Source organism: Solenopsis invicta, chromosome 11 (genome assembly GCF_016802725.1).
Source record: "Solenopsis invicta isolate M01_SB chromosome 11, UNIL_Sinv_3.0, whole genome shotgun sequence".
NCBI lineage: Eukaryota > Metazoa > Arthropoda > Insecta > Hymenoptera > Formicidae > Solenopsis > Solenopsis invicta.
Window position 1 is genome coordinate 7,839,240 of NC_052674.1, and position 27,340 is coordinate 7,866,579.

Here is a 27,340-nt window from a genome sequence, read left to right on the forward strand (position 1 = left end):
GATTTCGAAACCGTATTTGGCAGATCGTATTCGAGAACCCGTTTAGAATATCACTAACATATTATTAATGAAATCTATTATTTAATGTATTAATAATATAACTATATAATTATTATATTATACAAAAGTATAGTAATTAATTAAACTTTTCTTATAATCAAATATTAATATAATAGCATCGTGCAATAAAATTTGTAAGTAATCGTGATAAAATTTGACAATTTAATGCGAAGATTTATTCTCAGATAAATTGGATTATATTAAAAATTCTGAACGTAAAGGGAAAGATTCTAAAGATAACATTTTTAATATAAATATTATCATTAAGCGGGAAGGGAAATCTTATCCGCTTGGTGAATTAAAATTTCCAGTAACAGGCAAAAAGTTGCAAGCTTTTTTAAATGTTATACATTTAAGATTTCATTACTTTTCAAAACAGTCACGTATGTAAAAGTATGTACACGTACAAGTTATGTTTTGCCAAGTAAAGTTATCAACTCAGTACTGTTTAACTTGCCTCAGGCTGTTTATAATACCACAGATATTTTTACCAGTAACCCGTGTACCGCAATATTTTATGCGTTTAAGAAAAACTCGACGAACGTACATACGTCGAATTTGTATTTTAGTATTTCAATATTGCATAACATATCGACTGTGTGGCTAACTTTGGTCATTCGCACGGCATTATGTGATTTTTACGACCGCGGTACGTTGCAGAAGAGCGAACGCTGCTGGCTTCATTGGCATTAGTTCTTTACGATCGTTACAAACTTCCTCGCATTTCGTCGCATTCGCGCTTAGTCGACCATTTAAGTGCAAAGTTGGTTCTCGGCCATCACACATCGTACACGTACCATCTCTAAGCATCTATTCACAGTATCCTTGATAATGCAACACATTATGCAACAATGCGATGCATTCTTCTTCGCGATAACGAAATCAGGCTACGAATGTCACGGAATATAGTCCGCGTGTGCTTCTACGCGACTATATTCGTAAACTTCAAAGTTTCTTATCTGCATAATTAGGACGCATAATACACGTTTACAGAGAAACTGGATTATCCTCTTGGAATTCCGTAAGAACGATTATGCGGCTGCTATGAAACATGTGTATGTGGCAACTACATCGCACTTCTGCAAAGTACATAGTGCGCGACTTTCAGAACACTCTGTATATTTTGATAATTCAACAAGTTATCGCTGTATTATGTTGAACAAAATTTTGCAATAATAATGTAACGTTAGTTAAGTCAAATTTGATGTGACATGCAAATATTCTTCATTATCGTTAAAGCTTTTATTTTAAAGTTTCATATGATATATTTAAGAAAAAAGTTTATTATAAGTCTACTAAAATCTTTGCACGTGCTGCTTTTACGTACAGAGAGTGTTTAAGAAAAGCGATTAGCGCATTTCAGCGAAAATTTTGCATATTCTGCTTGTTTTGTGAAACTTAATGAATCTTTACGGATCTTAAACGCTATGCTAATTAAAGTTTACTTAAATTAACATCGTCCGTAATTAACACCGGGCTAGCTAATGCTTATGTAAATTATTTGTTTTAACTGCAAACTGATCTCTATGTTAACATAACAGGAACTAAACTCGGAGTTAATATACGTGTATAAATAAATCAAATTTTAATTCATTTATTTGAATTAAAATTTTCGGCTAATTAATTTTTAATTACTCATTAAGAAATAAAATGTTCTAAAATCATTTTCGCGCGAAAAAAATGTGTTAAATTTATTTTAAAAAAAAAGAATCTCAACTTTTATAGAATTTATTATCTTGACGTCATATAATTATATAAAATACTTTTGTCCTCTGAATTATGCATTTTGTATTTAATCTTATAATATTATCACTGTGACAATTCCTTTACAGCAAGCTATCTTATTATTAGATATTATTTGTTGTTCCAATATCTGCATTTATTGTATATGTCTTTCACTCGCGCATTTAGCCGTTCAGAAAGAATTTATTCAAGAGCATAGTAAATATTGTCTTTCGTTCCATCAACGTCAACGGTACTGAATTTCGTCGCTGCTCTCGCATTGCTCTTTCGGCGATCCGTCCGGTATACGGTGGGGCAAGGTGGGACGCGAAGGACGCGAAAAATCGAGTGTAACCCGCCGGGAATGCAAATAAAGCGCAATAAATAGAGCGCCGTCGCGATTGCACCGGAGCGGCCCGACGGCGTTGCATTCCCTTTCCGCTCGAATCTCGCAGCGAGCGCTCTCCTGCGCCGCGCCGCCGCCACGAAACGTCGGCACGAACTTGTCGTTACTCGTGCACGATGGCCTCGCTTAAGCTCGGTCTATGTTCCCTAAACGAAACAGCAATCGTACGTGACGATCAATGGCGAGCATTGGCTTTTTTGGTTCCAAATACTGTTTCGGGATACACCGACAGAAAATAAAGAGAAAATAATTAGAGAATTAGAGAATATATTCTTTCTGTAAGTTACGTTCGCTTCTTCGGGCAAAAAAGTGCAATCAAAATTTGGGATTGACATTGCTAATGTAAAAGTAATATAATGATTGTGTGATTATATTGAAAGAAGAGACAGCAGAAAATTTCACAATTATTAAATGTTCTCGTTTATTCAATAAGAGTTATTAATATATTTTAAAAGAAAGTTAAATCACTTTTTAATTAGCCAATTTTCTGTGCTTTTATGTCATTAGCTACATTTTCTTCTTTTACAATGAACATTATAATAAACTTTATTTCCAATTATAAAAATAAAAGACAGTAAAAGAAAGAAATATAGTTAGCATCTTTTAGAATGCAATGTCTAATCAATTATATGGAGATATATATCGTCTTAGAATCAGACGCGAATACAAAATCTCTTTAATTGATCAATTAATATTCCTTCCGTAATGTACAGTAGGATTGACATGTATCTTAGTCCTTCGAAGATATGATGGATGCACGTCTTGCCACAAATACCTACGCATATCAAACAGACAGGTTAATTGGTGCAAGAGAACAAATGGTACGTTTGCTACCTAGAAACTTGACTTTCACCCCGAAAACCGCCTTCTTTCCTGACTTATGAGTTCTAAGTTCGTCGAAGAGAGAGAGGCAAACATTCTCTATCGCTAAGAATTCTGAGCCACGAAATTCAGTCGAAAAGTCGGTCATTGCCCGGCAACGAAGTTGTTTTGCAAGGTCTCGATTAATGGGGCGCCGACCATTATTTGCTTGCGAAACAAAGAGGGCTCGTCTTCAGTGTGATCCGATTAAAGGAGAGGGTCACGAGAGAAGGAGGAACTTTCCACTTCCTCCCTTCTCGCGCTTCCGTTGCGAAAAGCCCGCTTAAACGCGAAAGCCTTTACATCATCCATCTCTAGCGAGGCCACTTCGGCCGGATTCGCGGCAGCGATGGAATTACGAAATCCGTGTTAATAGCGCATGAGTCAATAAAAGCGTCTAGGCTATCCGGGAAGCCGTAATAAGGGCGACTCTAATCGATACGATTGTGTTCGCGCATGAATGGACACGCGTTTACACACGTCAGAACCAGAAATGTCGCTCTCGAAAGACCCGCATGAAATCAGCACCTGCGAAATTATCGTCGTGAACGATACACTTTAAATTTTAAATTGACACATTTCATAAAAAAGATACATCTTGAAAAAACCAATCCTTACATTTTGTAGATGTATGGTTAAATTGAAACAAAGACATACATTATTTCTTTCTTACTGAGTTTGTTGTTAATATCATTTAACATTTGTAATTAAAAAAGAAAAAACTATGCGTTAAATGCCAGATGAGATGTTTTAATAAGAAAGCTTTGTTAAAACATCTAATGCTGATATATATCTAGAAAATTTTTATTTATTTATTATTCATAACAATAAATTTGCGCAAATTAAAATCACTTTTGTTAGGAAGCCGTTCAATTTTTTTTTACGTGTCAAATATTCCGTTTCTTTTCAATGTGTTTGAATTTTCTTTCATCACGCGAGCTTCTCCGCTGTAACCAACACAGGGTCGCTGTTATCCGAAAAGACCCTTACTACCCTGGTCCCTGGCATTCGATGCACCGTAAAACCGTCCGTGACAGCAAAGCCGGAAAGTTACGAGCTCGGAAATAATTTGATAAAGTCCGAGACCCGGCTCGGGTCGACAGTTCGGTCAGATAAATCAGCGTAACTGGCAGGAGCGATACCTTGAAGAAGATCCCCAGGTAGTATCTCTTCTCGCCCAGCTTCAGTAAAGGCATCGTCCATCTTGAAGCCGCCAAGCCGCTGCTATGTTCGTCTACGCAGTTTGGACAGTCGTCTGTAAAGAAAATGGAAAGGCTATTAATATCGATACGTATACTTAAGCAAAACGGATGACAAGAAAGATAGAATACGAGCACACTTTTTTCTCACAATTTTACTTAGCGATTTAATCAGCTTGCGTTAATGCAAAAGAAATTTTATCTCTACATGTTCAAAATGAAGATTTAAAGGAAAATTTGTAAGAAAGAATATATCTTCTTGGCAAATAAATAACGGTTTTATTTAGCGGCAAACGACTCGAGAAAAGATTCGCAAATTTAAAATTAGTTGTAAAAAATATCAAAATTAACAAAATAATAATTTATTTTTAATAATAATTGAATTTATTTTCAGGCATATTCTTTTATACATTTCAAAGTTTAAAGAATTTTTAAAGATAATGCATTACATTATAACAAATTTCTCAATAGCAACAAATGAAGTTTTGTCTTAATATTTACCTAAATTTTGACACGGATTCATAAGTTAAAATTGTTGCAATGAAAGATTCTGATTCAATATTTCACAACACGTAAACACTTTCTCGAATTCTTTTCATACTCATGAATGAATTTATAATTCTGAGTCATTATTAGCACATTCTTCTTTAAAGTGCGCCCACTTCAAAAATTTCTCCAAACACTTCGTCTTTCTCACAAATAATGCACGAAACATATCGATGATATAATCTTTTTCTCCTTGAAGAAGAAATTTATCGTTTTGTATTGCGTCATCCATGACTTCTCTCAAGCAATGCAATAAAATTTAACGGATCACTCATACAAGTTGAGTACACTATTAAATTTAATAACAGAATTCTAAAATTAAAAAGTAAAGCAATATAATATTTATTTAATTAATATTACTTATTAATACAGAACTTTTAAAAAATAGTAAAAGGAACAAAAAAATGATTATTTTTTATTAAATTACAAAAAGGTACCTTGAAAATGTAGATCTGATTGTCATAAATTTTTTATTTTTTATTTTTAATATATATTTACAAAAATATATTTCACAAAAATGAAAAGATTTTTTATGCGAATAATATACATATAATTTTCCGCCAGTTTTCTTTTATAATTTGCAATTAGAGAATTAAATTTGCACGTGATTGAAACAATACGAATATTCATTTTAAAAGCAAATATTAAGACGCTCTAAATAATGTAAACTGAATTTATTCGCATCAATCTAACTCGCGTGTAATTTATACAGAGAGGAACAGAAGGCACAAAGTGAAATTTCATAACGGCCTTTTCTCCGACTGCCGTTAGTATCTTTTTAATCAGTAGTGTAATCAGTTTCTCCGACTATATTAGGAGAACGTAGCAATTGCAAGTGAGGACTTTAGCAATTGGGATTATGCAACACGGAAGAGATCACACATGTAAGTGTGTGCGCACATAACTATGCGGTTGTCTCGTTTGCCTCTACACGAAACAACGTCGTCAAATGTCAAAGAGTTCTGCGATAAAAATATTTTCAAAAGTACAAAATAGAAAGCCAATTGGGACAAAGTATAATTTATCATCAACGGCATGGTAATTATGCTGCGACACGGATACAATTATGCTATCTTTTCTAGCAAAATGTGGACACTTATATGTGTGGATATCACAAATGATCGCAACAAGGTGCTGTTGCAATCATTCGTTATAATCATCGCGTTAAAAAGGCTTAGAGCTGTCTACATCAATAGATAGTCAATTTTAATAATTTAGATGTATCTATATATTACCAATACAATATGCATATAATTTAAAACCAGAAATAATTTGAAGCAACAATTAAAAGAATATAAGTCCGTAACATTTCAATAATTTTATTTTTACATAAGTAGACGTATACACGTATTGCTTTTTTAAAATATAACATATAATGTTCGTGAACAACGTGCACAGGAATGATTCATGAAAACATAAAAAATAGGCTGTCTACTTCGATAAATTTACAGCCGAATAAATTATATGAAACAACGAAATCCCTACAGTGTTACATAAGGAAACCAAGTTTTAAGCATTCTAATTGAGCACAGTAACCTTGATCGAACAAACGCGAATGATGAAGATACAAACTACGCTTTGTGTCTCTCGCATGACAACGGCCGCTTTCACCGGCTCACGCACTACTCAGCTTAACGCGATCCGATTCGAAAGTTGTCTTGCAACTTGACTGCTGAGAAGAGATGGGTCAAAGTAAAATGCGAACTGATATTTTTGTAACGACAGCGAGCAATGAGTGAAAACGATTGTGTTCGCGCAGCAACAGAGTCGTCGTTGCACTGCATTGGAACAGCGTAATGTGCGAGAATGGGAGGTATCGTTCTACGCGAGAACAAGAGTCACGGAAGTCCCTGTCGCTGGAGGATATGTGCGATATCTCGCGTTTGCCTCTTTACCACGTTCTATGCAATAAGACCGAGTTACAACGGTTACACGAACAGTTGCGTAAACCGCGAATCTCGCTGCACGTCTCGCCGACGCGGCCCGGCGCGGCGTGGCGCGGCGCGATGTGAAATTTCAGCGATGATTCTGTCCGTTCTGCTTACGGCGCGACGACAGGATTTCTCCGACGAGACTCGTTCGTTACAGCATGCACGCGCGTCGTGCGTGCATGCGTCGCTCCGTTAATTGTCGCGGTAAATGAAGCGTACTTTCGCATAAGTAGCAGGGAGTGGCTTTTTTCTCACTTTCATACGCGCGACGCACCGCGCGCGGGAGTCACTTTTTCTCGTTCACTCTTTTACCGCCGCATTAATCTCGTCGTTGTTAACAAAAATCCGTTGCTATTCTTCCTTTCGCATTTTATGCGTTGCACATGAAACGCGAGGTTATAACGTTGTTAGCAGTACGAGGCGAGATCGATTAGCAACTACGTTTTTTTATCGTTTATGTTATTGACAGGCTGATATTTTAAACAAAAATAACTAACAGTTTTTTGTTTCTGTATGATAGATGGTATGTACATGCAAAATGTTTCTTGAAAAATCGATAATTAATTGATCAGTGAGCTATATTGATTAATAATATAATAATAAAATAATAAAATATGTAACAACTTCACATTAATTATTGAAGAAATCTTACAAATCTTTCTTGTAATATACATCTAACGTATAAATCTCGAGACTCCTTTCGCACATCATAACATTTTTAAATTTTCTAAAATATTTTTTTTTTTATATTACATAAATTCTTTTTTCAAAGTAAAAAAAATTATGAAAAATAAAATAAAACTCCGAAAAACAAAGATAAAACAGTGTTCGAGTCAATTCGATTCATCGCGTAAATTGAGCGAGGTAATACCGCAAAACTGCGTCGTGTTAAAGTTCGCAACCTTTGTAAAACTGAAGAAGAGTAGACTTCTTGATAAGAAGAGTAGACTTCTTGGTTTCATCGGCGGGCTAATTAGGCCGGCGTACTGCATATTTTAATAATCGCCTCGTTAATCTCCGCGCCGCGGCGTCAGAAAACATTTCGTCGTGTTAATATTCAGCGGACTTCTTAATAGACACCTCCGACTTTTGCTTCTTGTTTCACTTTCTGGTTCCACATCGCTTCTCGTCACGCAGATTACAAGATGGAAAAAAGATAAATTACTTCCATTAGAGGAGCCATTAACGGATCTCGAGCTATGTCAACTTTTATTATTCGAGTTTTGGTATGATATACTATAGCTTGAGAGTTTTCCGATATCGATGATAGTGCATACATTTTTTAGAACATTCAGTATGTATACGCAGGATTAATAACAAGGAAAAGTAATTGTTTTTAATTGTAACAATTCTGGTTAAGAACTGATCAATTTTTAATTTATCAATTTATAAACATTTTTAATAGAATAACAATATGACATTAATATCAATTTATGAAATTTGCATAAATTAAATTTAAATACTATTAAGAGAAAATGTTATCTGTCTTGCAAAATAATGGGTAATCCACTGTAACAACGATAGGAGCCGTTTTGTGAATAATGCGAGAGGAAGCATAATTGTAGCGTAATTAAGCATGTTCTCCGGTACTATGAAAAACTCTGCAAAATTCGAGGGATTTAGGTCTGACACTGTCCTTGCCACTGTTTGCTCCGTAATGCACGCATTCTACTAAATCCGTTATTCGAATTTACAAATCCGCCAACGGCCATTACTGAATTTAATGCATGTCGCGATGTACAACGTCAAGCGTGCTGTTATACTTGTTCTATATAGAAAAGAATATCGCGTCCGAAAATTCTAGCAAAGTGGAACGTTAATCCAGTAAATTGTAATCGCAAAAAGAGAAATTTATTTTGTTTTGTACGTCAAGCTTTTGTATTCCATTAAATAATTAACGTTAAATAGTTGTCGGAAGGGTTACAAGTGAGACTCTTTAATACTTATAAATAAAATATTAGTACGCATTTCTTAATATTTTCACACAACAAAATTGTTAAGAATCGATCAACCACTTAAACGTGTTGTTATATCAGCATTTTAAATAAATCATTAATCAATATTAATGTTGGAAAATATTAGTCAAATAATTAATATATCTTTTATGAAGAATAATATTGAAGAATATTGAATGCAATTTTGCGTGCCTCATTACGCGATACAGCGCTTCGATAGAATACAGATTAATCAATCATTTTTCGAAACTTGCTGGGAATGTAATATCCGACTACGATTATTTTAAGCTCACAGTCAAGAAAGTAAATGATCCTTCGCCTCTTAAAATGTCGAATTTTATCGACAGATGATCTAAAGCCTACCTCGTTTAGGAGAAACGACATCGTAAAGTCGAATTTTACGAGTACGATCTTATACGCGTACAATCTCGCGCGAATTAAAATGACACGAGCCGTGCGTACGGAGAAATTTAATTATCGTTCACAAGCTCACAGAATCGTTCCAAAGTCCATTGAATCATAATTTAAGAACAAGCGCTAGAAATGAACGAATAATTAAACTGATGACAAAAACAACGATAAAATTTCACTGGTATTAGATACAAACTGTACCTTTATATCATTTAAAATAATAAACGTAAATTTTTAAATATCTATAATATCACTAATTGAAAATGTAAAAATTATATAAGACTTGATGCTCATCGTCAAGAAAATATAATAATGCAATTTGTTGAATACTAGTTGTCGCATTGATAATTCTGTAGATTTGGAACAGAAATGTCAAAACAGTTACTTAAGAAACCATTTTTTATTGTGCGCAATCGCATTCTATCGATCAAAAAGTTCATATACAATTTTTAACAGCTAATGATTATCGCAAGCATTACCTCTGAAGCAACAATATGTAGCAATATACTGAAATGATCAGAGCTCTGTTGAACATCGCTCGGCGGTCATTCCACTACACTTAGTCATCCGGAACTGTATTAAAATGACTAATAAATGAATACATTAATTAAGGAAGCGATATCTCAAATACATTCTAGAAGAATATCGTACATAAATCAAGTTAAATTAATTTCTTCTCAAAAAATGAAATTACAATAATTATTTATCTGTACACGAATTTAATCACGTCTTTTATCTTCTATCTTCACATGTCAAGCATCATGCACAATTCTAAACATGAATAGAAACCACTAAGAAAACTTTAAATACGTAACAACTTAAACGTCTTTTTATAAATTTATAAAGTAGAACATTTCGTGCCTCTTCTTATTCAACAAAGTATACTCGATAATTAAAAGTTATAAGACCAACACAATATTGCGATCGACAAAAATAAAAAGTTGAAAGACATAAAAGATAATAAACAGCATGTAACAAAATATTTTTTTGTAATAAATTTGGTAATATAGGCTTAATGTATGCCTCTGACAAGCACCTAATGAGACATGGTTACGGCAAGAGATGATTGCCTACAATAAAACGAGCCCGGCGAACGGTTCAGTTATTAAGGCTAACGGTGTCTCTGATCGAACTGTCACTTTTAACCGGACGTTAAGAGGACGCGCGGTTTGATAATCAGCCAGTCGGATGACCGACTAAACTTCACGAGAGCGACCGACCTTCGTTCAGCGTATCCTTGACACGCTTTCGAAAAGGCAGCCGCTGCCGTCGCCGTCACCTCCGCCGCCGCCGACGCGGGTCACGTTCGATGTTTGTATTCGCCGAGGAAGATTTTGCCGAGGATGACGGACATGCCGCATGTGGGCAAAATCACGGGGGCCACGTTACGTAAATGTCCGTTATGGCGCAATGCATACTGATGGGGTGATCAAAGCAAGCGGTTACGGACCACCAACACGCAACTGCACCCCAGAGCTGTCAATGCACAGCAATGGCAATATGTACACAGTAACATGCGAACTAAATTGCAATATGTAATGTTCAGAAAGACTAGAAGCGAATAACATGCACACACACACACACATACATCTTTGCTGTTTACGCTATAATAACCAAATAAAAAAGAGATGTTTTATAATCTATTTCGTTATATATTTTAGTAAAAGATTCTTTGACAAAATTGGAGTTTACTTTTTCGTAGGAAAAGCGAACGTTTTATCCCAGGGATAGCATTACACAAAGTATCGACTTCGATAGTAGAAATATCTTTTGAGACTATCCAAGTGGGCTGTCCTTTCAGTGCTCGCGTGACTCCCAGTTCTATTATGGATCGCATACTGGCATTGCACGCCGTCGAAATGGTCGTATAAGTAGATCCGATACGGTACAATCCCCTTGAATTCGTGGCTATGTTGGAAACGGCGGAGAAGGCAAGAGAGAAAAAGCGACGGTTCGGGTATCGTTTTCGGGCAAATGGAAGAGGCAGGTTCCCACTTTCGGCAATGGAAAACGGCTGCCACCGACTGAAATTGACTCGCGGAATCGCGACGCGGAAAAGCGGATGCGGCTTCGACGCGCGTCATGACCTTGTCGAGCGTACAATCGACATAGACGGAAACGTTTCGGATTCAAGGGAATCTGCGTTTCTCTTTCTCTTTATGTCTTACAAGTGTAATTCCCTCCGGAAAACCCTCCAGTGGAGACGGACGCACCCCTAGTACAACGCCGAATAAAATCCGAATTTATTCGTGAACCGTTTTGAAATTTGCAATTCGCTTTGAAATCCGACAGTATCCTCTTGTCTTTTTACGATTATTTGTGAGCGATTTCTTATTTGTAGTTTAAAAAAATTGTTAATTGATTATATTTATATTATTTATAACACCTATAACATCAGAGTTATGTAACAATTATAAACAACTCATGTAGATTTTCCATATATTATTTATTCTTAATATTATATTTAATAGTTAAAACAAAAAATAATCGATAAGAATTGATAAATAAAAAATTTCTTTTTATATCATATTTAGAGAATTTACAATGGATAATTTTTTATTAAATTATTATTCAACATTACGGCACTCTAATGTCATCTATGATTCATTTTTAATAAGATTAAGAGAATTCTTACTAAATAATTCAGTTAACAAAATTTAACCTGAAGTAAATAGTATTTATCCAACTATTCGTCTCAATTCTCGTCTGAATTAGAGTGTTGTACGTTTGAAAAATTATAAAATGAGAAATTTAATTTAATAATCGCAAAGTCTCCGCGAAGAAATGCAAGTACAACGAAAGAACAAAATATTCTTATAAAGTATAATAGCTTTTATTAAAGCAATTAAATTTGAAAAAGATGTTCTCGTTTGAACTTAATAACACAATTTTTTATTAATAATTACGATAACGTAACTCAAAATACATTTAATATTCAACGATTCCACTTTCCTATATAACAGATAATTTAAAAAGTAAGTCTGTTTTTTTAGTTAGTCATATAAATGCTTTTTTAACATATTTCTTTTCACAAGATCGTATTAAGACTAAATAATTGAATAGCACCAGAAAATATTTTGTAAACATTTTCTAAACTCGAAATCACAAGCGTGTTACGATACTCTTTAGCACATCTTCAACAAATTCAAAAATTTTTGTGAATAATGATCATGATTTAAACTTTAGAACTCAGCGTAAACCAACTCAAATGTCGGTTATAAATCTATATATAAAAAATAGAAAAAGAAGAAAAAGCATCATTAGACGACTTAAAAATGCCACCATTGGAAAGATACTCCCCCAGTACTTCACCCCAAATACCGAGCTCCGTTATTACTGTTCCCGCCCATCGCCATATTTCCTTACGAAGCTCCTCTCTCGAGAGGACGAGCGTCCCGACGCTCGCGCGCCCGGAAAATGGAGTTTACGTAATTTCATCAACGGCCGAGGCGGGAGAAAAGCCGGGCGAATACGGGGGTGGTGGAGGAAAATGCGGCGGGGAGAGAAATGCACATTGTCCCGGGAGGAGGTTGTCGGCGATGCAGCCACCTGAGCGGGAGAAAGAGGTAACTTCGGTTCCTTTTATTACTTCGCCCGATGGAGAACCACCGCGCCAACGGAGAAATGAAGCCAATCAGCTTCATCGAAACTTTCTCTTCGGCATGTTTGCGTGGAAGTGGCACTTACGTGTTCGTTCGTTCGTCGCGCGCGGTTGACCTTTTGCGGACGCCACGCCGGGCTAATTAAACTCCATCGGAGAAAAAGCAGGAGCGCGGTAGAAAAGCTCGACCCACCTTCGTCGCTGCCGTCGAGCTTTGTCGACGAGTCCTTTTTGCACAGGGCGCGATAATAAATGACGCGAGAAGAGGAGCCGCACGTCCGGCGTAACCTCGGTGACGTGGGTGGCGCAATGAGAAATTGCATCGCCAACTTGGCATCGTTCGGTTACACCTCCGGTTAACGATCTCAATGTCCCCCAAGCGTTGAGCGAGAATAACACGCGTCTCCGGAGTTGCAAAAAAGACAAAGTTGTATCATATTGTTGTGCATTTCAAAGATGGGCATTGTGGAAAATATTTTTGCACCAAATGTCTTTCAGTATATAATTATAAAATTAAAAAGGAACATGAATTAGAGGAATTATTACATATTTTATATTATATTAGAATATTAGGTCTTGCATTTCTCTATGCTTTTCGTAGTATGTTTTGTACATAAGTACAGTTAATCTTAAGTTATATATAATATATTGGATTTATATATGTATATATACAATATATGTATGTATATAAAAAAATATATATGTGTATATACAACATATATACATATAAATCCAATCCATCACAAATTCATTCCTGCAAGACAAGTTATTTCCGACCGGCTCTCGATAACGATGCGGCGACGCAGTTACTTCGCCCTCCATCTTTCTCCGGGTTACATCACAAATTCGATATCATTTTACGGTCGTCCCGACGTCCCACGGGACTTTAATGTTTCATTTCGCTCAGGGCTGCCTTTATGTGCGGTTGTTTAAGCGTTCATCTTTATAGATTCAAAATTAAAAAAAAATTATAATTAAACTACAAAATAGAACAAACAGAAGAACCAAATTATCTACAAACATTATAACAGCCGACAAATGGGAGTTTGAAAAAATTACTAATTTTTCGTTTAACTGTATGTACTATTATACTTAAATATCAATTTGCATTTACACTCTAAAATAAATTTTCTTTATAACTTTATTAATTTTCGAAATTTAGCGACACATATGTTTTACAAATTATTGCTAGAATAATAATAGAACAATATTAAAATAATTTTCGTAATTTTGGAAACTATTTCTGGTGTTCTTTTTTTGCTAAATTTTATTTAAAAAATTTTTTTCAATGAAGAGCCAATAATGTGACAGTCCTGTCCTCGCTGCGATACACTTCTTTTAAAAACGTACATCCATATGTATTTACGTTGGAATAGCCAGCGACGATCGCGAGATGTGTTCGAAATGGTAGCCGAACGTGACGAGAACACGTGGATGGCCACGTGAAATCGATGCAGGACGGCAAGCAGATCGAAAAGAGGCGCGGTGAAACGTGAGCAGACGTTCTTCACCGCATTCTCTTTCCATTTGAACTTCTTTCTCGCGCAGTTCTAACCTTTCCTTCTTATTGCTCATCTTGAGTAAAAAGGTCACGACGGCAATTTCATAAATATCTGCTGATACAACATTGAGCAACATAAAAATCCAACTCATTATGATCATAAATTACAATCATTATAATAAAATGACTTTTCCTTCTTGACTTATTTGTGTGATTATCAAATGAGATTAAAGTAATCACGCATAACTGTTAATTAATTAAATCATTATTGTTAGTTAATTAAGTCATATATATGTATATATTCATTAAATTGCTTCTGTGAAAAAAAAAACGAATGAAACTCAGTTGCATGGAACAAAATTCATAATTAAAATAATATTTCCGATTAATTATGTAATAATTTGTGTCATAACAAAGTATATAAATATTTAATAAATAGGCAAATTGAAATTTCTTCTCATTTTTCTTTTTCAAATTAATAGTACAAATATAATAAATAACAATTACATGATACATGTAGTTAGCATCAACGCATGCAGTTACATTCTGGTGCATATGAAATAACACGTGACTAGGATGATGCTTGCAGAAGCGCCATTAAGAGCATATTTCGGCTGTTGTAAGCGGTCGGAAGCAAATTATGTTATCCTATTGTCAGACGTATAATCATATTTCACGGTGGCAAAGCGCGCTGACTGTTGACGGTGTAATTAAACTGTGATAAATTCAACGTACGCCATTAGATAATGAGTACGCCAGCTGGACGTAACGCGGGGCTGTTTAGGCGCGTTCGTTTCGTAATTAATCCAGTAAACGCAATAACGCGTTCCGCGGTGAATTTTCCCATTATAGGATTCATCACCGCAAGATTATCTGCCGGAGCAAATAACGTTATTGCTAGTAAATGATAGATGCGAAGTACCTGCTTTGATATACGCGCTGCCGTGCCACTCGATTAGGAAAAACGAGAGAATGGCCAATCGCTAATGAGCGGACTAGAATGGTTGCATATGCATCAATCCTTATTAGCATCAAAACGTATACATATACATAAAAACATATACATAAAATGCTTGAGAATTCGTGACATTGATTTAATAAATTTCTCTTAAGTTGACACTTCTTTAAGAAAAAAATTCAAAATATGTAAAATCTAAAACATTTTTATATTTATGAATACTTTAAAAAAAAATTAATATTTTTATTAGTATAATTAAAATATAGAAAAATCTTCATTTTGATCAATTATAACATTTAACTGCATTTTAAAAAAAATTATAGAAGCTGACTCAAATAATATTCCAAGTTCAATTACTGTTATTAGAGAACCTCAAGATTTATTGAAAAATATCAGACAAAACTATATCATCGAAATATGTAACGTTGTCGAAGTTTTGCCGCATCTGCATCTGTCTAATATTCGTTACAATTTGCATTTTTGCAAGCGACAAGGTGCGACAACTTCAGGTGGTCTGTTCAATACGATCGTACGGCGTTATCTAATTTCGGTTTTGTTTTATCGCGGCCGACCGCAGACCGAGCACACCGATGCGTTCGGCGGCATTGCAGCAAAGATCGGGCTTTCCTCTTGAAACCGCAATCAGGAGCACGTACACTTGTGCAAGTGCCGCGTAATACTCTCACCAGCTGGAATTCCAGTGAGATGGATAAAACAAAAAGCCTCAGTTCAGTTTGAACGTCCAACGGCACTGACTCCCCTAGCGTCGCAAGTTAATGCAACTGACAATAAATAAAGCTACAAGCTTCATTGGAATTTATTTCTTAGGATTATTTGGTAAACTCGATTATTAGTTTTTTTTATTGAGAAAATAACTGTCACACAGTTTGCTTTAATTTTATATTGTAAAGTTTCTTTTAACAATATTTTTTATGTGTGCAAATAGTTATATTATTATTAACAATGTTACGCATGCAAGTGTTTTAAAACTTTGAAGAACAAGATATATAAGGAATATCAGCTATAAAGAATTTTAATTATTCGTGCATGAGAAAATATAAGACATATGTAAAAGAAAAGTTAGACTATAAACTGCAAAACTGTAAAATAAACTGTAATTGCATCGATATCTCAAGACTTCTCGCTATTTCAATAATGTTTTAACTAAAGTAGAATGTTGCTTTTGATGGCGACAACTTTGCGCATTAAAAAATTAAACTCCTTTAAGCGTGACGAAGTTCGAATAAAGAACGCGAACCTTTCGTAAGATAATGTGCCGGCATAAATATATAAGTCATTAGCTTAAGTTCCAGCAAATTGCGAATATTGCTATAAGGGACACGAAGAAACAAGAGGGCGAATTTTCCTTGCCTAATAATAATTAAAAATGTTCCTACTCATTACGCTGTAAAGCGCAACACAAAACTTTATAAATTCTTGATGATAAAGTTAAGGAGTTTATTTTAACTAAGCATCAAATTTTTTATAAACAAAGAGTAAAACAAAGTACATAATCTCTTTTACAACAGATTTCCACACAAACTTTCGTATTCCACGTTTTTTTCAATGTTACGTGAATCTTCTTATTCAATCTTATTCCAACTCCTTGCAAACAAAATAATATTCTTAAAAGAAGATTTATCTGTATACATCTGCATCCATATAAAATATTATGTATCTTATAAAAGTATCTTTCTGAGTTTTGTAATGCGCTTATTTTACATTTCACTCGCAAATATGATTATTTTAATATTTAATTGAAAAAATTAAATATAACGTACACATATCTTTAATCAAGCTTATAAAAACATCATGAAGAAATATAAGATTCTCATCCTACTACTGACTTTTGGTCGGACTCATTGGGAAATTAGTCTTTTCAAGCGTGACGGGGCGTGTGGCAACTCTCGAGCCTTTCGTGTGAGATAAGGCTCCAGGATATGCGTCGTTAGCCCGGGAGCCAGTAGAAGAGGAAGCATTCGCGGGAAGAATATTGCGGTATAGAGGTGAGGGAGACAGAAAGAACGGCATACCGAGCTCCGCACAAGTGCAACGTCTCGTATAGAGCGAGCGGAGAGAGTATCTCGTGTCGTGCTGCACTTCCGCTCCGTGAAGTAAATCGTGTGCATTGCAGTGCAACGGACCACTGGCGGCTGAGCGTAACGCGAAGCGAACCAGCGGCACGTAAGATTATGAAATTCGATAGAATAACGTCATTGTACTAACTCCTTAATTGCCGCACCATAAATTCCGTGGCGGAAACATTCATACAAAATGGACGCATGTTTCTGCGCGGCACGAATAGTTTCAACAAAACTCGCCAAAATTCGCAAATTTCGCAAAATTAATTTGTGACATATTTTATGATGTATCAATAATAAAGTAAAAAGGTAAATGATGAGGTAAAAGATCGTATAATATGTGCGTCGCTATCGCGTAACGTTTACATGACTTATGACGTGCTGGAAGAAAGGCTGGAAGAAAAAGAATATTCCTTGGGGCTTATATACTTGATCAATGGCTATGCTTCCAAGGTAAACTTATTATGATCACGGTCAGCAGAAAGATCTCTGATAAAATCGAATCAAGTTCTCGAATGAAGGCAAGAGACACTTTCGAAATCACAAATAAATTTAATCAAGAGACTCGTATCTAATGATGGTGCACGTTTCCATACTCTATATCTTAGCCAAGTTTCGTCAACACTGAATTAAGTCTAATCTTCGTTTTATCGATCTTCTAAATCAAACAAAAAGAGTACACAAAATTTTATAAAATTTTAACTACATAACTATATGTTGTAAAAAAAATACGAATATTAAAAGGTATTGCAAAATTATTTTACAACTTTAAAGAATGTCAATGTTATTCATGTTATGCACTATCTAAAGCCACACAATGAATATTTAACAGTTTTTATTTGCAACAAAAATATAAAAAAAAACCGATTCCAGATCGTTCAAGTTAGTTGATTTATCTTTTATGTGTGTGTTTGTCCTATATCTTGCGTTCTATTGCTATTCTGCTTTAAAATCACTATGGGTAATTTCACATGTTGCATACAATGCATAAAAATATAATTAGCATCTTCGACTTGAGTACAATATCTGATAAAAAAAAACAAGTTTGACGATAAAAGTAAATTATTCCAGATTAAGCGAAAGTGCTACGAAAGTGACGGAAGGAACGAGTTCTAGAGAATCGGTGAAAGTATCGAAGAAAAAGTTAAAAAAGTTGAGAAAAAGTTAATTGAGGTACCGGATATGAGCATAGTTTAGTCTGACGAAATATAGACGTAATGACAGTGTAACCACGGCTTCATCGATTAGGCTGAAGGTTCGGTGGTATACATTAGTAATTACATGATAAAGACTATAATGTCATTACAGTAACGACAACATCGTTGTAAGTGAGTTACGTAATTTAGTAACACCGTTATTATAAACGAGCGAGCGTTTCGAGAAGATGTGTGTGCATTTAAGTCTAAACGAGTTGCATTAGACTGCTCGAGACAAGACAAAAAAAAGAAAAATGAACCGTTGAATATATTACATCTTATTCAAAACACGCAAGATCGTGTTTCTGTTTCCAAATCAATTTTTAAACTATGGAGATTATGTGTTACAATATTATGTAAAGTTATGCAAAGCTTCGCGGCACGTAATCTTCATTTTTTTACATATCACAGCAGTAATGAATCTCGATCGGACAGCAACAGCTCGTAACGCTGAATGCGTAACATAAATACATTTTGCCATACCCACGTTTAGACATTTCAAAAGCGCCAGACTAAACATGAATTCTCATCGTTGAATCACGGAGGGATCTATTCAACCCCAGGATTACAATTACGGCGCAGAACCACTCGCCAAAATCATCGACAAGCCGTCGAAACCAGATCACACCACGTCATATCCACCACACACCACTCCACCCTCCACTCGAAGCCGTAACAACACCGGACGCCAATCGAGAAAAACAAGTCCACATACCGCTGAGTCTGCCAGGAATGGCGTACAACGATCCCACGAAGAGAAGCGACAACAGGAGTAAATGTATCTTCGTGGCCATGTCGTCTTGGATGTCGTCACCGCGAAATTGTTCTAACGGTCGTGTCCGATCCGCCGAATCTTCTCGTCTGAGGACAAGACCTCATGTAATCCCGGTCGATCGATCGGTGTCCTTGACGCGCGCGCGCTCGTACGAGATCGAGAGATCGACGATGCTGGGCCTCCAGCAGCCAGCTGGAGAATGTCACTCGACCACGTGTACTCGCGAATTTCTCGAGGATCGCGGAAAAGAGTTACGGCGCACCGGCTATATGGTAGAATGTCAGGCAGATCGAGGAGCCAAGTACTCTTTTACTATAAATCCTGTCCTTGTGTACAGTGCGGTCACGTATTGGTATGCGTGAGTTTGATGAAATCTCGCTAGGGTCGCCATCGTGAATTCGGGTCGTGATCAGATATCGCCGGACGCCCATTGTGCCGGTGAAAGGTAAAGATAGATTTTGGACGTAAAGTTCTCAACAATAACTCCTTTGCGAGAGAGAGAGAAAGAAAGAAATCTGATTCTATTTAATTGGAAAAAAATTTTTACATTATTATCTTAATTTATTATTCAGGTATTTATTTGCATATTAATGCATGATTAAACGTTGCTCAGCTACAGCTAATTATGATTTTCAAAATGCTTCGAAAACAAAGTCTAGAGATGCAATATTGCTAAATTACAAAACTATTTTAAAAAAATAAATTAAGGAGAACGTTCATAAAATTGCAAATATAAATATTACGTCATCAAAACAATTTTTTATAAACCGATTAAAAGCCAAGAAAAATATTAAAAAATTTTAAATAAAGCCTGTATCAAAATAAAAGGTATAGAATATATTTTTCCTATTATTTTCTTCGTGAATATTTAATAGAATTTGTACAGTTTGATGGAAAGTTGCCAGAACTCAAACAACAAAGAACAAAAATTCTGTGCATTTTCAGTCAACAAGCAGATTCTCTTGTAAATTATTAACGTGCTTTGTCGGACGTACGCTGTATGACACAGCAGGGTTCGTTGCTAGGCGCCCAAGTGCATCGTCAATTATGCATTGTGCAAAATGTATCTAAGTTTAACCCTCCTCCACTTTCCACGTATCAACACCGATGCGCCGTCCTTCTCTTCCCATATACATACATATACACATAATGCACATCTACGAGTGTATCTATACCTAATAGAGTATGTCGACTAGAGAGAGTTGCAAACAGAAGTAAACTTATGCAAATATAAACGAATGTGCTTTAATATGATATAAGTTACACAGTTAAATTTTGTAAAATATTTATACGAACACGCATGTAAAAATTAACGTTTTATCTTATTAGTTTTAATGTATTTAATTAACGATTGATAAACATACATTGTTTTCAACCAAATTATTACAACATTAAATGTAAAATAAATGAGTAACAATAATTATATTTTTATAAATGTGAATTTTAGTATGTGATAAGAGAAACTAAAAATTATTTACATATTTTACGTTACGTTCATCATTCATTTTTTAAATAATTATTTTTTTCTTTTAACTTATAAATTATGTGTTGTATCATATAAAGATTTGCACGTGTGTACATTCGTTAATGCATAAACCCGCATTACGACATGCTCCAATTTCGCCGTCTTCAAAAACGGAGAAAGCTACAAGATTAAACGATTAACTATTGGGGTGATTGTAATTCAGTTACGTCTTACTTTTCGACAACCTCGATCAACGTAGGAGGATATCGGAATCTCGCTGGTCAATCTTCCGAGAGAAACAATGATAAACTGAGCATCGGCAGGCCTCAACATTCGCTTTTCAATTGGATTTCATACTGGCCGACCTTCACCGGTTACTCGTACTCTCGAACGCGAGACGAACACCCTCGATCAGTATATTTTAGTCCGCGTGTTCGAGAAAGGTACGTGTCGCCAACGAAGGTCGCCAGAATTTGCCAATTAAAATCCTGCCACCGTGAACAGTCGCGAAATTCTTTTTATAATTCATATGCAATGATTTATACTATTAAAAACACTAATATTCTGATAATTCCTATGTGACTTTTTGTAGCTTAACATCAATAATCCTTTATGAATTTTTCATTACGCATCGCGATAGTTTTGAGATATATTGTGCATTCTTCGACAATAAATATGTATTTTATCAATTATAGCTAAAATATAATGATTATTACATTTGAAAGTTATTTAACGGGTACGATTATACAATTAAAAATTTTTAATAAATTAATTCTCGAGAATTTAAAATAATAAAATAATAAAAACAAAATAATAAATTTTTTTTTAATTAATATCACTTTGACTTATAATTCTAACAGAAATTTAATCACAGATCTAAGTGTCGCAAAAATGTTAATTAAAAATTGAATTTGAACAATACATCTAAAATTTATTACAAAATGGCTAATAAAAAATTCTTAGGTAGTCTCTTTTCTGAGTATATTTTAATATAGACGATGTATTTATAGAATTTCGCGAAATAGTTCTTTGTTTATGAAACTTATCTCAACTTTTTATATCCGTCATACTAAATGGGTGAACAATCGCAGATAATTAAAAAGATGTAGTTATACGAATTAATCAGAACTTGAGGAAGAGACATTGCGAGTTAATTCTTTCGGAAGAAGATTCATCGATTTAATTTCATTTTCTCGATACGAACGAGTCTCCTTTCACTGAATTATAAATCGAATTTCTCAACCCGTCTGGCCGGTACGCCCAAAATAAATATATATGACGTATAAACAGACATCGTCTTCAGACAGAGAATGTTTTGCTCTCTAGGAAGAACTATTTCCTTTCTTTCTCTTATTTTCGAGATCTTCAATAAATACTTCACGCGAGTGAAATTCTCGCAGATATTGTATTTGAGGACTCTTCTGATTTCCAATTAAAAACGTTTTTAATTGGATTTTTACAGGTTTTACGTTAACCAAAAATCTATTTTAGTACAATTAGATGCATAAAAAACTAATTTCTTCTGAAAAGAAACGATCAGAAATTTTCTCGTTCAAATATAAATTCAAAGATAATACCCTTTGGTTTCTTTCAGCGGACGTGACGGCATTAAATGGCATATATCGCAGCACGTATACGTTGTCATATAATTTATCTCGATCCCCAATGTGATACGTGACTTATCTCTTATTCTGAATAAAAATACAATATAAAAATTCACGCGCGTTGTAAACCTTCGAATTTCAAATTCCTCTGATAAATTTATTTTGCACTTTCTGAAGAAAATATAAGAATGAAAAAAGTAAAAAATTTTCAAGGAACTAATATTAATTTATATGGGAAAACATCTTCTTAATTTTTTTGTAACTACTCAGTAGAAACTCTATTTTGAATCATTTATAATTTCTACTACGAATCATTCTTTCTTGTTACGCACAATTATAAGCTCTAATTAAACATTAAATACAAAATTGCCAGAGTATAGTATTATCTCTTAACGCAGAACACCGTAAAACGTGTACTTTAGCGAGTCATCCGGTGCGCGAATGTATCAACGTTATTTTCAACCCTATTATTGCAAAGACTGCAACGGCGACATTGTCACCATCCCTGTCAGCCACGTTGGGTAGCATCGCGAACTTCTTCCGGCTGAAATGACAGAAAGCGGAGGGATCCTAGTGGACTGAATTCTTGTCACAGCGGGGCTATAATTTCTTCGTCATAAAAGAGATGGCAGGCAGTTTCTTGCGAGGGAAACTCATGGGAATACGGAAATATTCCTTCGACGCAGATACTCTCTCTTTCTTTCTCTTTCACTCACTTCCTTTCGTTCGTTCCGCGATACACGGAGTTTTTTATTCTCATGAATTAAAAAGTACGATTACAGTAATTAACAACGATGGACATTTTTCTAAACAAAAGATATCAATTTAGTAGTTACACGTTCAAATTTTAAAACGTAATTTTACTGAATAAAAAAATTAAAGAACATTTACAATTGAATTTTAAAACTTTTATCATGTATGATTTTTTTCTACATAATTTTATTAAGTTTTTTTTTTCTCAATACAACTGTTCTATCCTTTGAAAATTCAATTATCCAGCACGACCATCTATCAATCTCAATAATTATCAGACATAAGGTTGCATTAAATCGTACTCACGATGGCGATCTAGACTGGAGATTTCCAAGTTGCAATAAATCTACCGTGTAAATCAAGTGCTTCGATCTCTAATCCGTAGAGTGCAATTCACCATCCTTCGGGAGCCCATCGTCGCCGCAATCAGGGCATCGCCCCCGATCGAAAAACGGCGTCACCGAGCGACGTTTACACATGCGATCGGCGCCGATCACGTTTCGTATCGCGTACGAACGGATATAACATCATCGAAATCTATGAGGATTGACAGGAAATATACGCGAGGATCGACGTCTCGACGAATTATTCATGAGAGGAGATTTGCACCGAGATTATTCCACGACATCTGCGCGACACCATGCCATTGAGAATCCTATTTCTGTACTTTCGATCGAAAAGGGCACCATTCGAGGAATAAATCACGCCAGCGGGGATAACGGTAAATCGTTCGAGATGTACGCTGCAGTAGCAAAAGAAATCACTGATTGGATATGTCAATTGGAAAGTAGCTACTTAACAATTGCAGACGCCACGAAAATGAGTGACGTGAATACGAGAGTCAACGTTACAAGTTATTACCGCGTTAAGAAGATCATATTAACAATCGAAATGCGAAGCTATATGTCTTGCTAATGATTATGTTGCAACCAGAGGCATTGTCAGAGTTGCATGTAAATTGAAGCGCGAGCTTATAGCATCAAGTTTATATTCAGACAGCCTTGTTACGTATTAATACGTATTACAATATATATACGTATAATATATTTATATATATTTATTATTATTTGTTATAATAAATTATATATATATATCAAATATATATTAATCAATAGAATTAAAATGTTTTTCTTAAATGTATTGTATACACATTGTGCTTTATTAGCACTCTATTAGCACTCTAATTTCTTAAAAATACATTTTATTCATAGTAGGTAAAAAACTAAAATTGATTAATTTATATTGTAATTTTACATTAATAATTTGTAATCGTAATGAAAATTTGTTTTAAATTAACATTGCTAATTGAAGACTTAAAAAGAAGTTGTGTAAGCTTTGAATCTCTAACTTCATCCATTAATTCTTAATAACATTTCAATAAGATTACTATAATACTTATAATACTAACAATAAGCTTCCATATTCTTTCGTAACTCTCCACATCACCTTTTCTATAAGTCAATTTTAATAACGTCATTATCCCCTCAAAAGAAATTTAAAAAATATATACTGTAAATTCCTCGAACAAAGTTTGCGAAAGAATAAAATACTTTAATGATCTGGTGTCTCCTAATTTTCATTATTCAGTACTTTTTTTAATGTCTGTACGTGATCGATCGTTCGCAACGAGTGCGAGAGCCCGCGGGATTCTTTCGCAATGTGTTTTGCCGAGTGAACACACGTCGCAGGAATGTAGGCCTCGGTCACGTTATCAGGATCAGGTCAACAAGGTCTGAAATAAAATTTGAGGGTGGCACGTAAAAACTGCAGGAATGTCGTTTTTCTTCAATGTAGAATAAACGCGCGACACGAATTCTTTTCGTTTAGTTTAGATCGTCATAAATTTTTGCAGACATCCCATTTATTTTTAAAATATATTCGACACATAAAAAATTAGGCGCCTTTTGACTTTAAATAATTTCCACTGATACAAGATCGTGGTGTTTAAACTAAAATGTTCTCTATCGTTTTTTTCTCTATATAAATTTAATGTAAAAATTTACTTATTAATTAAAAAAATTTTAGTCACTAATAATAGTAAATAAAGAATTATTTCCGTTAGAAAATTTCTTCTGAAATATGAAAGAGAGAATATTTCAAGTTACTCTCAACAGACAAAAGTTTAATTATGCTACGAATGTAACACGTTAATACCATCCGTATAAAAAGAATTTAGGAAGAAACTTACATAGCGAGCATAAAACGCTATTTATTTTATTAGGAAACTTACACTTGAAGAATTCAAGATTACTTCTCCGGTGCATTGTCAGCCTTAAATGCGAGCTTGTCGCATAAACAGGCTCTCGGTTACATGCCAGCTGCAACCATTGCAATGCGGGCTTTATGCACTTGCTGGACCACGCGCTCACACACGTGCAGCCGCGTGCACACACGGCGTCACGTGCAGAAGCACATGCGCGAGGCACTTCTGTACGTGAAGCAAGGAGTACGATCATAGAAAATGAAAGTTGAGATTCCACGGCGTGTTGTTTCGTAACCAGGGTCACGCTTAGAAAGGCGATGTTTATTTAAGCTCCTAATATTAATCGATCGCGGCTTAGGGACGAATCCATATTAGGCACGAAAAATTTTTTATTATGCCTTGAAATTCTATTGTATAAATTAATAATATAAATGTTCTTTGGAACACGAGCATCGCATTTGTGCGTTAATTAGTATCGTTAAAAGAAAATTATAATTGCTATTGAAGCAGTTGAATGGCAACAACAATAATGAGGTAAATGTATAAAAACGTGACATTTCTAACGATTATTAAAGGTTAGAAAGAAATTTACGAGACTTTAATTATTATATCCCTCTGCATTTTATTCATCCTTACTTTAAAATGTTTTTTCCAAAATTTGTATTATTCTATGAAAAATATAGAGTCTGTCATTATAAAGCTGTTTTTCTTGTAATTAAAACCAACTTAAAGCTATATAAATAAATGCTATAAAAAAGAGACATTATTAATAATATAAAATATTTGCAATAAAATTTATCTTGTATAAAGTAAATTAAAATCATTGCAAAATATATGTTTGTGAATTTTAAAATTATACTTGAAAATAAGACGTTAAAATGAACAAGCTTGATAAGATTGGAGAAAAGAGTAAAAGTGAAGAAAAAGTTATTTCCCAATTTAAGACTCCATACGTTTATCCGTTCAAGGTTGGTCAAGTCGCTTGAGTAATTTTGTCGGAATCGTAAAAATTTTATCGTTTAAATCAATACTGAAAGATGTTTCAAGGTTCAAGGTTGACACACACGAGAGTATTCGTGCTAGATGCAGAACGATAACGATCGAAAAAAGCCAGAACGACAACATTATGCTATTAACTTGCGTGAGAATTATTCATTTGATATGAATAATTTACTTATTTTCAATTATTTTTTACAGAACCGGCTTTTAAAAGCTTTAACGAGATTAACGACAATCGGAGCTCCTTGGTTCATGTATTGCATCTGTATTGAGGATATTCACTGCAATTAATTTAATAGAGTTAATTTTTCATTATTAAGAAGGGAAAAGGTATTACTTGTTTCAAAAGATACGATTAATCAAGAATATATATAAAAATTGAAGATAGTATTTCCTTCTTAGGACAATATAATTTCATTTTTATTTTTCCAAGTTTTTCAATTTAGTTCTCGCATTCTTATAGTTAACATTAACGTATTTCACAATCTCATAATTTACCTCACTTTTATGTAGCGTTACTTCTGCTTCGATAACATAAATAGAATGATTTTAATCACTTTTTGTGTTATATTTTTAACAAAAATTTGCTTAATTTGTGCATAATAATATTTGGGATTAGTTTGAGGAAGCAGTAATCTGTCAGTCCGAACGCCAACCTGTCATTCGCAAGCTGCCCTCTTGCGCTCAAAGCATTGGCTTTCTAACGACCGCGCTTCGAATGATATAAAATCGGGGATCAATCCCCGTGCCGTTTCCAGCACAGGAACGATGGTGTTCTCAGCATTATCGGCATTTTCGAGAGAGAAACCGCATGCTATTGGACCCGCTAATTACCTGTCGTCTATCGTGAACGCCTTTGAGAGACACCACATGCCTTATACCACTTATCAAACCCAAAAATTGATACTTGTTGCATCGTTAAATTATATAATTCAATATAGTCAACATATGTTCTAATTATTTCAGAAACTGCTTATGATTTATCTCAAATTATTTTACTTCTTTCACGTAACTCAGATGATATCAAAAAGTACGCTAAATTACTAAAAAAAACAAAAATTTTAAAACTAAAATTTCAAATTTTTAAATTCAAGAAAGTTGACGCGTATTTTT

At 34.6% G+C, this 27,340-nt stretch overlaps 1 protein-coding gene across 5 annotated transcripts in view; it reads right to left on the reverse strand.

Moving 5' to 3' along the window:
- The window catches only part of LOC105205510 (CD209 antigen-like protein 2), a 99,369-nt gene that overhangs the window by 3,856 nt on the left and 68,173 nt on the right, over nt 1–27,340 (reverse strand). For all 5 annotated transcript variants that reach the window (XM_039454910.1, XM_039454906.1, XM_039454908.1 and 2 more), the window contains exon 5: nt 4,192–4,304. In XM_039454910.1, the coding sequence (XP_039310844.1) occupies nt 4,192–4,304 (113 nt within the window). The remainder of the gene's footprint in view (nt 1–4,191; nt 4,305–27,340) is intronic.